Raw genomic sequence first — 12,251 nt, 5'->3', positions numbered from 1 at the left:
TAAGGCCAAGCATCCCTGGAGCAATAAACCACGAGGTTTTCCTGGTAGGGGGGTCCAGCCTGGATCCCGGGACCCCTTTGGGCTGCGCCCTCCCCTCCTCGCCCAACTGCAGCATCCCTGGGGACATCCTTGGGGATGTCCCCCAGTCCCTTCCCTGTCACCTCCCTCCCCCCTCCCAAGCTCCTTGGGGCCCAAGTTTTCTCTAGCCAAAGCTCAAACCTCTCTGAGGATGGAGATTCCCCACCTTGGGGACCTTAATTTGGTTTAGGAAGGTGACGAGGACAGAGGGACAGCATGGGATGGCCACGGGCTGCCACCGCGTGGGACACAGGCCACCTTGGTGTCCCCTGGGGCTTGTTTTACCTCGAAGGCAAAGCTGTTCCACGGCACCCAGGGTCACGGAGCTCCATAACCAGCCTGTCACCACCGTGGGCTCTGCCATCGCGTGGGGTGACAGTGGCCGTGGCCAGGCAGGGAGGGCACATGGGGCGTGGGGGTCTGGGGACCCGGCCAGGCGGTGCAGGCAGGAATGGTGGCATCAGGGGGGCACACCCACGATGGGGTGGGAACAGCACAAAGGGGGACAACAGCACTGCCACCATGGGGGTGACTGAGACAGGGGGATGCCACCGAGCCCAGTACCACCGCACCGCCCCCAGCAGAGAGTCCAGCCCCTCCTGCCTCAGTTTCCCCAAGAGCTGCCAGGCCCCCCCCCCCCCCCCCCCCCGCCCTGGGGGAGGCGAGCAATTCCCAAGCAGGCCGGGCAGCGAGCAGGGAAGGATTTATTGACTCACGGCTCGGGGTACATCACAGTTTGAGCTCCCTTCCCGCCTCCGGAGAGGACGTCGCCTTGGACTTCCCGGGCAAAAGTGCGCGGAGAGGCTTCACAGTTTCATCCCTTCGGGAAAGCAGAACCGAGGCAGTGACAAATGGCAAACGCTACATCGTATGAAAAAATAATACAAACTCTTCTCTTTAAATATCTTACAGAAAAATGAACCTGAATAAAGAGCATGAAAAGCACCGCGTGGCGCAACCCCCCCCCAATCCCCCTGGGTCAAGGGGACCAAGACGAGTCGCATCCCCGCATCCCTCTGGACCACCCGGCGCTGTCCCTAGGGATGCGCAGTCACGGCTTAGCATGGGCAGTGGGGACATGGGGGGCAGCAGGGACCGCTACGTACTTGTCCCCACGCCACGGGGGTGTGTGTGTCCCCACCATGGACCCCTCGCTCGGCCGGGGGTGCCGGCAGCCCCTGAGCCTGGGGTGCCGGTAGAAGCAGCGTGAGAGGGTCCGGCCGAGGACGAGGGCGTTGCTATGAGGCTGCCCTGGGACCCGTGTTCCCCTGGGGGGGCCAGGGGCTGTGTACCCCGCCTTGTCCCCCAAAAGGAACCGGGTTGTCCCTCCTGTGTCGCAGTGCAAGTTCACGGAAAGCCAAGGCACCGCCGCGAGGCCGCGGCTCTGTACGGGGGGAGCCCCCGGGGCTCGTGGGGGTGCGGCGGCCGCGCAGCCCCCGGGGCGTGCAAAGGCGAAGCGAGCCGGGGTGGGGGGGACTTGGGGACACGGGGACAGTCCCCATGGTGTGGCCAGCCGGGCTTGTCGAGTTATGGTGGGGGGGGTGGGGATGCACAGGGGAGAGCCAGCTCCCAGGGAGGGTGTGGGCAGCCCGTGCAGAGGAGACGGGGTGGGGGGCTCGTTCGGGGAACCCCCGGGATCCAGCCCCGGGGGTGGTGGTGGCAGCCAGAGGAGATGCTGGCGGCGGGTGCGGCTCCTTCTCCTGCGGCTTCAGAGGGGGTGCGGCTGGGTGGGCTCTATCGGGGGGGTGCAGGCAGCCCGCCCTCGCCCCACCGGTGCGTCTCTCGGAAGGTTCGGTCCAGCTGCTCCAGCTGGGAGCTCAGCGGCAGGTGGATCTCTAGGTGCATGCGGAGGGTTTCCAGCCACTGCTCCAGCTTGCTGAAGGACGGCCTGAGCGAAAAGGGGGGGACACATAGCAGCTCCGCTGGCCCCGTGTCCCCCCGGCCCCATAGCAGCCCCCCCACCAGCCCCAGTGGTCCCTCGGGAGGGACCCCAACCACTCACCGCTTCTCAGGGTCCAGGTCGCAGCAGCAGACGGCAATGGGGAAGAAGCTGGGGGGGCAGGTGGGGGGGCAGTAGCGGTCCAGGAAGCCCCTGACATTGAGGCCGAAGTCGGTGGTGCGGGGCAGGTAGTCGGGGTCAGCACTCACCCGGCCGATGATCTGGGGGAAAGCAGGAGGGAGGAGCAGGCTCAGCCCCAAGGGGGAAACCAAAACCCAATGAGGGCCCCAACCCCAATGGGAAACGTCAACCCCAATGAGGACCCCGACCCCAATGGAAGACCCCAACCCCAATGGGGAGAGCTCAGCTGGAGGCCTCAACCCATGGGGAGACCCCAACCCCAAAGGGGAGATCTCAACTGGATGCCTCAACCCATGGGGAGACCCCAACCCCAATGGGGGGACCTCAACTGAAGGCCTCAACCCCAATGAGGACCCCATCTCTAAGGGGAGACCCCAACCCCAACGTTACTTGCCTCGCACAGGACGATGCCGAAGGAGAAGATGTCCACCTTCTCATCATAGCTCCTCCCTGCAGGGAGAGATGAGTAAGGTCATGCAGCATGTCTTGTCCCTTCCCCACCAAGTGTTCCCTCCGTGGGGACAGAGCCCCATCTGGCCACGTCCCCACCCCTGGCACCGCAACCGGGCTCACCATTGATCATCTCGGGGGCCATCCAGTAGGGGTTCCCCACCACCGTATACCGCTTCTTGCGGTCCGGTTTCTTCAGGTTCTTGAGATGTTCGGGCTGGTTCTTCTCGTCCACCATCAGCCGCGCCAGCCCAAAATCAGCCACCACCACGCTCTTGTTCTGGGTGGATGGAGAGGCGTGAGGGAGCCACACGAGGGGCTGAGACCCCCACCCGGGCCAGGGCGGACACCACCGAGGTGGGACTCACCTCCCGCACGAGGCAGTTGTGAGAGTTGAGGTCACGGTGGATGATGTTCATGGAATGGAGGTAGGCCTGAGGGAAGGATGGGCTGAGAGCAGGGGGCACCCCAACCCCACAGTCCCCCACCCACCAGCACCCATTCCCCCACCCATCCCCTGGCAGCACCCACCATGCCAGCAGCGATGTCCTTGGCGAAGCTGACCCGCTGGCTCCAGGGGTAGTGGCTGTCCTGGGGGCAGGAGAGGGGATTTGCCAGAGAAGAGGAGAGAGGAGAGGGCTCCCCACTGGGGCCGACCTGCCCCCCCAGCACTCACCATGCTCTTGATGAGGCTCCTCAAGGTGCCCCCCTTGATGTACTCTGTGATGAAGTTGAGCCTCTTCTCCTTGTACAGCACCCCGATGAACTTCAGCACGTTGGGGTGCTCCAGGCAGCGCATCACCTTCACCTGCAGGACCCCCCCCGCCCCGTGCCCATGACACCCTGAGGCACCCAGCACCCATCCGGGCAGACCCGCTGCCCGCATGTTCTCTATTAAACAGGCAGGGCTGCCTGAACCCCGTGGTGCCATGCCCAGCTTCCCATTTTAGGGCGGAGAACAGGATGGGACAGTCCCATCCCTCGTGTCCCCCCCAAGTTAGGGAGATCAAAGAAAGGGGATGCTCACCTCTTTGAGGAAGGTCCTCTGTGTCTCCTCATCGAAGCGGATCAACTCCTTCATGACCATCACCTCACCGGTCTCCCGATGCGTCACCTGGCAGGGAGGGCAGGGACTGAGCCATTGGTGGCTCCCTGCTGACACCCCACCTCTGGGGACACCGCGGGTAAGACAATACCCCCCCCTCCATCCCAGGGAGCTGAGACCATCACGCTTGCGACACTTGTGGCCACCCAGCCCCACCTTGATTGCCTGGCCGAAGCAGCCCTTGCCCAGCACCTCGCCGTGGATCAGGTCAGAAGGGCGGAAGATGCGATGGGCACGGGAGACGACGCGCAATGACTCGGAGCGACCGATGTCCTTGCGCTGGGACGCGGGCGAGCCCACCGAGCCGGAGCCCGGAGACTTGTCCGTGCTGCAACTCCTCCTGCGGACAGACGGACAGAAGGTCAACCTCAGGGAGGGACCCCAACAGGAGAGGCAGGTGACCTGGTGGCCTTACGTGACGGTCCGCTGGCGCATGGCGCTGGGCTCCGCGCAGGACAGGGGGGCCGGGGAGCACAAGGGGCTGCAGGAGGCGGGCAGGGGGCTGCAGGCGAGCCCCGGCTCACGCGCAAGGGGCTCGTGGGGGTCGTGCTCGATGGTCAGCTGGAGCAGGCGGCTGGTCTCCTGGATCAGCAGGTCGATCTGGGGGCAAAAAAGTATGGCAGGGGTGGTTTTGGGGAGGGGAGAGGGGTGTGGTGCTGGTTCGGGGGGCACCCCGGGGGAAAACGTACCTCATCCAGGGGGACGTGGCCGATGGGGGTGCCGTTGATCTCCAGGATGCGGTCGCCCACGTGGATGGAGTTCTTCATGTCAGGGCTGATGCAGTCTGGATCTACCCTGCAGGGCCGGCAGGCAGCAGGGGTCACTCCCCGAGCCCCGACACCCTCATGGGTGGGGATGTGCCGGGACACAGCCCACGAGCCACCCCCAGCCAATGGGGACAGGCTGTCACCTCCCCTGCAAGTCACCTTGGAGATGGAGACATGCTGTCACGGTACCTACGAGTCACTCCTGTGACATGGGGACATGGAGGCACGCTGCCCACGGGCCACCTCTACCAGAAGGTGACATGGAGGCACGCTGCCCTTGTCGGACTGGGTGCCCACATGTCACCCTTGCTAGTTTGGGGACATGCAGGCAAGCTGCCCACAAGCCACCCCTGCTTGACGGGGACATGCTGTCATGGTACCCACGAGTCACCCCTTCGGGATGGGGACACACGGTCATGCTATCCATGAGTCACCCCTGCTAGTTGGGGAGAAGCAGGCATGATACCCACAGGTCACCCCTGCTGGTTGGGGACACACAGGCACACTGCCCATGGGTCACCCCTGCCAGATGGGGACATACAGGCACACTGCCCACGAGTCACTCCGGGATGGGGACATGCTGGCACAGTATCCACGAACCGATCCAAGCATCCCACGGGGACACGCCAGCACGGTCCCCAAAAACCACCCCCCAGCAGCTGGGGACATGCCACCACAGTCCCTTCTGGCCACCCCCAGCTGATGGGGACACACCAGCCCCACCCCCTCACCCTCCTGCCCCAAAAAGCATCTGTCGAGTGGACCCCAGCAGCAGAACGGGCGCAGGATGCCCCCAGCCCCGGGGAGGGGGACGGTGGCAGAGGGGACACAGACGCACTCTCGGACGCGGACGGTGCGGGGGTGCTCGGTGCCGCAGCCCTGGTCGATGGAGACAGAGAAGCCGCGTTTGCCGTCGGAGCAGGCGGGGATGGAGACGAGCGTGACGGTGTGCGGGATGCGGGAAGCCGGTGAATCTGGCAGGATCTGCTCAATGACCGGCGTCACCACCATCTGGTAATAGCAGTGCCCGCTGCGGGGCCGGGAGAAGATGGGTGGGTGGGGGGGTGCCAGGGGACGTGTCCCCCACCGCCATCCACCCAGGCTGGGACGTACCAGTAGAGCTTGGAGCGCTCCACCAGCGCGTAGGTGTCCCCGTCCCCGATGAACGTGCGGCAGTTGAGGCAGCTGAAGCACTCGGGGTGGTACTTTTGCTCCCCGGCCACCTGCGGGCAGATGCCATCAGCCCCGGGGACCCAGACGCCTGGGGCTCGGATGGTGCTGGGAGCACCCATGGGTGCACCGGGGCCAAAGGAAGGGCAGGCTGAGCCACGGCGGGGTGGGGGGGACAGTCATGCCACCAGGCTGGGGATGGCTGCGGGGACATTCCACCACCCTGAGCCTCCCCCCTGCATCCCCCAGTCCCAACATGGGGGCACACCACCCGCCAGCCGTCCCCCTAAAACGCAGAGGACACCCCTGCCACCCCCAGAGCCCAACCTGTGCAGGGGACCTGCACCCCCTCCCCACCTCGCCCCCTTTCCAAAGAGCTCAGCCGTGGGTCAGTGCTCTGTGTGTCCCCACCCCGGGGACCCTTGGGGACACCCCCCCACCCGGCGCTCACCATGACCAGCCCCTTGGTGATCTGCTCGGAGCAGCCGTGGCAGAGCTCCCCGAAGCGCGCCCAGTAATCCTTCTTGCAGTACAGGCGCCCATCCTTCTCGTAGTACTGGTGGGACAGGGAGGCCCCGCACTCGCAGCACCTGTGGTAGGGGACAGGGACCCCCTTGTCACTACGTCACAGACATTCTGGTGACATTCTGGTCACAGACAGAGGGACGTGCCAGCCTGGTCACAGACACGCAGAGGGACGTGCCACCCTGGTCACAAATGTGTCACCCTAGTCACAGATGTGCCAGTCTGGTCACAGACAGCAGGACGTGCCAGCCTGGTCACAGACACATAGAGGGACGCGCCAGCCTGGTCACAGACATGCCAGCCTCGGGGTGCAAAGCCCTGGGTGCTGCAAACAGGGCGCAGGGGGATGGACCTGCTGCGCGGGGTGCGTGGAGCTGCTCCGGGATGGGGAGACGGGGGCGGGTGGTGGTGGTGGTGGTGCAGGCAGATGGGGGGGGCGCGAGGGGTTGTGGGGGGCTGTGGGGTCTGGGGGTGCACAGGCAGGTGCAGGGGGTGCTCCGTAGCAGGGTGCCGGGGGGGGTGTGAACGGGATGGCTGCAAGTTGGGTGCTGCAGGGGGGGGTTGCTGGGGGGGTGCACGGGCACTGCCGCAGTGCCCCTTTCCCCCCCACCACCCCCACGCCGGGGGCGGGCGCCGCGCGCAGGTGGAATACCAAAGAGGCGTGACGTCACGGCGCGGAATTTCCCCACCCCATGACGTCACCGCGCGAGGACTCCGCAGCCCGAAGCCTCCCCGGGGTTTGTTGGGGGAGGGGGTGTGTGTGTGTGTGTGTGTGTGTGTGGAAAGGGAGGGGACGACGACGACCGCGCGGCCCCGCCCCCTTAACCCCCTCCGCCCCACGGCGCCCCCAGGGGGCGGCCGCATCCCTCCTCCTCCTCCTCCTCCTCCTCCTCCTCCTCCCACGCGTGACCGGAGTGAGGGCCACGCTCCTTCCACGGCTGCAAGGAGGGGGGTCGAGGGGGAGCGCGGATAGAGGAAGGCTTTTGCACCAGCGAGGCCAGGGCTGCCGGAAGCCGGACTCGGGGTGGGGGGCGGGGGGGCCGGATCCAGCTGTGGCCCCCGCAGTGGTTTGGCTGGGGCTGATGGCCCAGGGAGCGCGGGGGGGGGGACACAGGCAGAGCACCCCTGGCCGGGGGAGTGGGGGGGAGATAACACAGGCAGAGCACACCGGGTGGCTGGGGAGGGGGGGGGAATTGGGGTGCAGAGTCCGGCCCGACCCACTCCCACTCACTTGGCTCCGGCGCTCAGGACACGGCTCTTCCTCAGCACCGCCGCCAGCATCCTCCGCAGGACAGGGGGGTCACCACCCCGGTCCCCTGCCACACTCGCCACTCCCAACCACACGGTGACCCCCACCACGTCCCGGCCACCCCTTGCGCCCCCCGACCCGGGACCTTGCTCCTCCTCCTCCTCGGGGCTCCCACTGCTTGAGCTGCTGGGAGGGCGCGAGTGAAAGAGGAAACAGGGCGGGTGGGGGCCGGGTGACATCAGCCCCGTGCGCCCCGTCACTGTCACCAGGCAGGAAGGGACAGCGTGGGGGGACAGCGGGGTACAGGCACCCTCCAGCAGGCTCGCCATCACCCACTGAGTCCTGCCTGCACCCCACTGCCTGCGCTGCCCCACGCAGCCACGGTCGGGGGTCCGCTGTCCCCGACCCCAAGGCGCATCCCGATGTCCCCGATGCCATCCCGGTGTCCCCAGTGCCATCCCGGTGGGACCGCGGGCTCCCACCTGAAGCAGTCAGCGTGCCAGTCGGCGTTCAGCGCCTGCAGGTACTGCCCATCGTAGATGCCCTGCCCGCAGCTCGCACACACCGGCAGGTCGGTCCCTAGATGGAGGGGGGGACACACAAGAGGGACAGCGTCACCCTGCCGGCTGTCCCCATCTTCCCCGCAGCAGCACCCAGGCACATCCCCCGGGATTAAGTCCCTCTGCCCAGGGTGACGAACTCCCCCCTGGAATGGGGACAAGGTCATGGCACCGATGTCCCTGAGGCTGGGGACAGGGCAGGGGCTCTCGTTGTGCCAAGCCACCTCCAGAGCCCCTGTCCCCTGGGAACACTGCCGTGACCGTCACCAGGGGGTGCTGGGTGCCCGCGGGGGTGGGGGGACACAGGGAGGCTGTGGGCGGCAGGGGGTAGCGCTGGGGACCCAGGATGTCCCGTGGAGGTGCTGGAGGGGGCGCAGGGCCCAGCCAGCACAGGGGACAGGCAGGTTGGGGGGTGCAGGGGGGATGGGGGGGCTGGGGACACAGCAGGGTGCTGAGCGGTAGGACAGATGTTTGGGGGGGCGCAGAACAGCGGGACAGATGTTTGGGGGTGCAGAGATGCTGGGGATGGAGGGGTGCCTGAGTGCTCTGGAGGAGTGGGATGGGGGGGCACACACTGATGGAGGTGGGGGGGTGATGGGGTGAAGGATGGGTGCAGGGGAGGGCTACGGGGGTGCAAGTGGTACAGGATGGGGTAGAGGGTGAAGGGGGGGTGAAGGGATGCAACATGGGTGCGGAGGGGTTAAAGGGGTGCGGGACAGGTGCTGGGGGGGTTGAAGGGTGTATGGAGGGATACAGGACGGGTGCAGAGCGTGCGGGGGGGGAAGGCGGCACACAGGATGGGCGCAGGGGGTTGAAGGTGTTGGAGGATGAGTGCGGGGGGGGTTGAAGGGGTACAGGATGGGTGCAGGGGGATGCAGAACACTTGGAGGAATACAGAGGGGTGCAGGGAGGATGCAGGGGAGATGAAGGGGCGCAGAATGCGGGGGGGGGGGTGCAGGATGGAAGGGGTGTAAAGGAGGGATCCAGTGGGACATAAAGCGCATGGAGGGATACAGAAGGGTGCAGGGTGGGTGCTGGGGGTTGCAGGGTGCACGGGGGGGATACAGAAGGGTGCAGGATGGGAGCAGAGGGTGCAGGGGGGACGAAGGGGTGCAAGGGGGGATACAGGGGGTATGAAGGGGCGCAGGATGGGTGTGGGGGGTGTAAAGGAGGGATCCAGTGGGACATAAAACACATGGAGGGACACAGAAGGGTGCACGATGGGCGCTGGGGACACAGGGTGCACGGGGGGACACAGAGGGGTGCAGGATGGGTGCTGGGGACGCAGGGTGCACGGGGGGACACAGAGGGGTGCAGGATGGGCGCTGGGGGACGCAGGGGGCACGGAGGGGTGCAGGATGAGTTTTGGATGGGGGACTGCAGGACGGAAAGGGGTGCCAGGGCACGCAGGGGGTGCGGCGGGGGGATATGAGGGTTGCAGGGAGGAAGACGAGGGAGGCAGGGTGGCTGCAGAGGTCCTGGGGGGTGCAGGGAGGGATGAGGGGTCTGGGGGTGCAGAGTGGGTGGGAGGCACAGTAGGGATGTGGGGGTGCAGGGAAGGAGGCAGGAGGCATGGGGGGGAGATATCGGGTGCAGGGAGGGATGTGCAGGTGTTCGTGGGGCGCGGGGCAGGGATGCAGGAGGGGATGCAAGCTAGACAGGGGGTGCAGGGGGGGATGTGGGGGTGCAGGCAGGGATGCGGGCTGGACGGGGGTGCAGAGGGCTGCAGGCCAGATGGGGTGCAGCAGGGGGACATGTGGGGGGCAGGGGGAGATGTGGGAGCGTTGCGGGTTGCAGAAGGGGGATGTGGGGGTGCAAGGGGGATGCAGGCTGGAAGGGGAGCGCATGGCAGGGATGCAGGAGGGAATGCAATCTAAACAGGGGGTGCAGGGGGGCCGTGGGGGTGCAGGCAGGGATATGGGCTGGACAGGGGTGCAGGGGGAGATTTGGGGTGCAAGGGGGATGCAGGCTGGACAGCAGTGCAGGGGCAGGATGTAGGGGGATGCAAGCGGAACACGGGGTGCAAGGGGAGATTGGGGGTGCAGGGGGGATGCAGGCAGGAAGGGGGGTGCAGAAGGGATGCAGGGGGTGATGCGAGCTTGATGAGGGGTGCAGGAGCGATGTGGGGTGCAGGGGGGATGCAGGCAGGGAGGAAGGAGGGGATGCAAGCTAGACAGGGGGTGCAGGGAGGGATGTGGGGGTGCAGGCAGGGTTGCGGGCTGGACGAGGGTGCAGAGGGGGATGTGGGGGTGGCAGGGAGGGTGCAGGCAGGAATGCGGGCAGGACAGGGGGTATAGAAGGAGATTTGGGGGTGCAGGGGGGATGCAGGCTGGATGGCAGTGCGGGGGGGATGTAGTGGGATGCAAGCCGAACAGGGGGTGCACGGGGAGATTGGGGGTGCAGGGGAGATGCAGGGGGTGATGTGGGCTGGATGAGGGCTGCAGGGGGGATGTGGGGGCGCAGGGGGGATGCAGGCTGAATGTGGAGTTGGGGGGGATGCAGGTGGGGGCTGCAGGGAGGAGATGCAGACTGGACAGGGGGTGCAGGGGGAGATGTGGGGGTGCAACAGGGATGCAGGCTAGAAGGAGGGTGCAGTGGAGGATGCAGGGGGTGATGTGAGCTTGGTGAGGGGTGCAGGGGGTGACGTGGGGGTGCAGGGGGGGATGCTGGCTGGCTGGGGAGTGGGGGGGGATGTGGGGGGGATACAAGCTGGATGGGGGGTGCAGAGGAGCACGTACGGGTTCAGGGGGAGATGTGGGAAGGATGCAGGCAGGATGAGGGTGCAGGGGGACGTAAAGGTGCAGTGGGGATGTAAGGGTGCAAGGGGGGATGTGGGGGTGCAGGGGAGAATGCGGGGGGGATGTAGGGGTGCGGGGGGGGATGCGGGGGGGCTGCAGGCTGGCTGGGGGGTGCAGAGGGGGATGTAGGGGTGCAGGGGGGATGCAGGGGTGCAAGGGAGGATGTGGGGGGGATGTAGGGGTGCAGGGGGGGGGATTGCGGGGGACTGCAGGCTGGCTGGGGGGCGCAGAGGGGGATTTGGGGCTGCGGGGAGGATGCGGGGTGTGCAGAGGGGCTGCAGGCCGGCCGGGGGGCGCGGGTGAGCCGGGGGAGGGTCGCAGGGCCCCAGCGGCGGCGGAAGCGCTGAGTCAGGCGAAGAAGGGGGCGGGGGGGGGGGCAGACGGAGGCGGGAGGGGGGGGTAACGCACCTTCGTCCTCTCCCATAGGCTCGTCCCTCCAGGTGCAGCACAGCAGCATCAACCTCATGCAGCCGCGCTGACCCGGCGCCGCGCCAGGCCCTGTCCCCGCCCCGCTCCCCGCGCCAGGCCCCAGTCCCCCCCCCCGGCAAGCCCAGCCCGGCCCCGGCCCGGCCCGGCCCTGCCGCTGCGGCTCCGCCGGCGCGCGGCGACGGCCCGGCGGGAGCAGGGCGCCGGCGCGCGGCCGGGGGCGGGGCCGGGGGGCGGGGCTCCGGGGGGAGGGGCGGGGCCGCGGGGACGGAGGTGGGTGTCCCCCGACAGCCCTCTCTCGCCGTGGGGACGGCACGGGGGTCCCCAACCACCGTGGGTGTCACCGTGCGGAGCACACGGGTGTCCCCAGCCACCCCATTGTCACGGTGGGGACCACACGGGTGTCCCCAGCCACCCTGGGTGTCGCCGTGGGGCAGGACACGGGTGTCCCCCACCACCCCGGTGTCGCCGTGGGCAGGACACGGGTATCCCCAGCTACTCTGGGTGTCACCGTGGGTAGGACACAGATGTCCCCAGTCATCACGGGTGTCATCGTGGGGAGCACACGGGTGTTCCCAACCACCCTAGTGTCACCATGGGGAGAACATTGGTGTCTCCTGCCACCCTGGTGTCACCGTGGGTAGCACACGAGTATCCCCAACCACCCTGGGTGTGTCACCGTTGGGAGCACATGGGTGTCCCCCACCACCCCAGTGTCGCCGTGCGCAGGACTCGAGTATCCCCAGCTACTCTGGGTGTCACCGTCGGGAGCACACGGATGTCCCCGGCTGCCCCGGTGTCCCTGTGGGCAGGACACGAGTGTCCCCAACTACTCTGGGTGTCACTGTGGGGAGAACATGGGTGTCCCCAACCACCCTGTTGTCACCATGGGGAGCACATGGGTGTCCCCAGCCATCCCAGGTGTCACATCAGGGACAACATGGGTGTCCCCAACAACCCTGTGTGTCACCGTGGGGAGCACATGGGTGTCCCCAGCCACCCCGGTGTCCCCGTGGGCAGGACATGAGTATCCCCAACCGCCC

General features: G+C 67.0%; 1 protein-coding gene across 3 annotated transcripts; it reads right to left on the bottom strand.

Moving 5' to 3' along the window:
- Positions 1–773: 773 nt before the first annotated feature.
- On the bottom strand, positions 774–11,285 carry LIMK1 (LIM domain kinase 1). 3 transcript variants are annotated; one of them, XM_054210211.1, is made up of 17 exons: positions 11,191–11,285; positions 7,907–8,003; positions 7,407–7,607; positions 6,102–6,240; positions 5,594–5,703; positions 5,319–5,510; positions 4,403–4,508; positions 4,129–4,313; positions 3,870–4,053; positions 3,636–3,722; positions 3,285–3,416; positions 3,140–3,199; positions 2,977–3,042; positions 2,732–2,888; positions 2,553–2,608; positions 2,081–2,238; positions 774–1,966 (listed from the first exon to the last, which is right to left on the bottom strand). In XM_054210211.1, exons 1-17 carry the CDS (start codon positions 11,246–11,248, stop codon positions 1,813–1,815), a joined length of 2,142 nt encoding a protein of 713 aa, XP_054066186.1. In that variant the 5' UTR covers positions 11,249–11,285; the 3' UTR covers positions 774–1,812. The 3 variants fall into 3 exon arrangements, with proteins under 3 accessions (XP_054066186.1, XP_054066187.1, XP_054066188.1); XM_054210212.1 differs by having other exon boundaries at positions 7,407–7,457; XM_054210213.1 differs by lacking the exon at positions 7,407–7,607.
- Positions 11,286–12,251: the final 966 nt, after the last annotated feature.

Source organism: Rissa tridactyla, chromosome 7 (assembly GCF_028500815.1).
Source record: "Rissa tridactyla isolate bRisTri1 chromosome 7, bRisTri1.patW.cur.20221130, whole genome shotgun sequence".
Classification (NCBI taxonomy): Eukaryota; Metazoa; Chordata; class Aves; order Charadriiformes; family Laridae; genus Rissa; species Rissa tridactyla.
The sequence above is the reverse complement of the archived record's forward strand: the minus strand, read 5'-3'. Positions and strand labels throughout refer to the sequence as shown.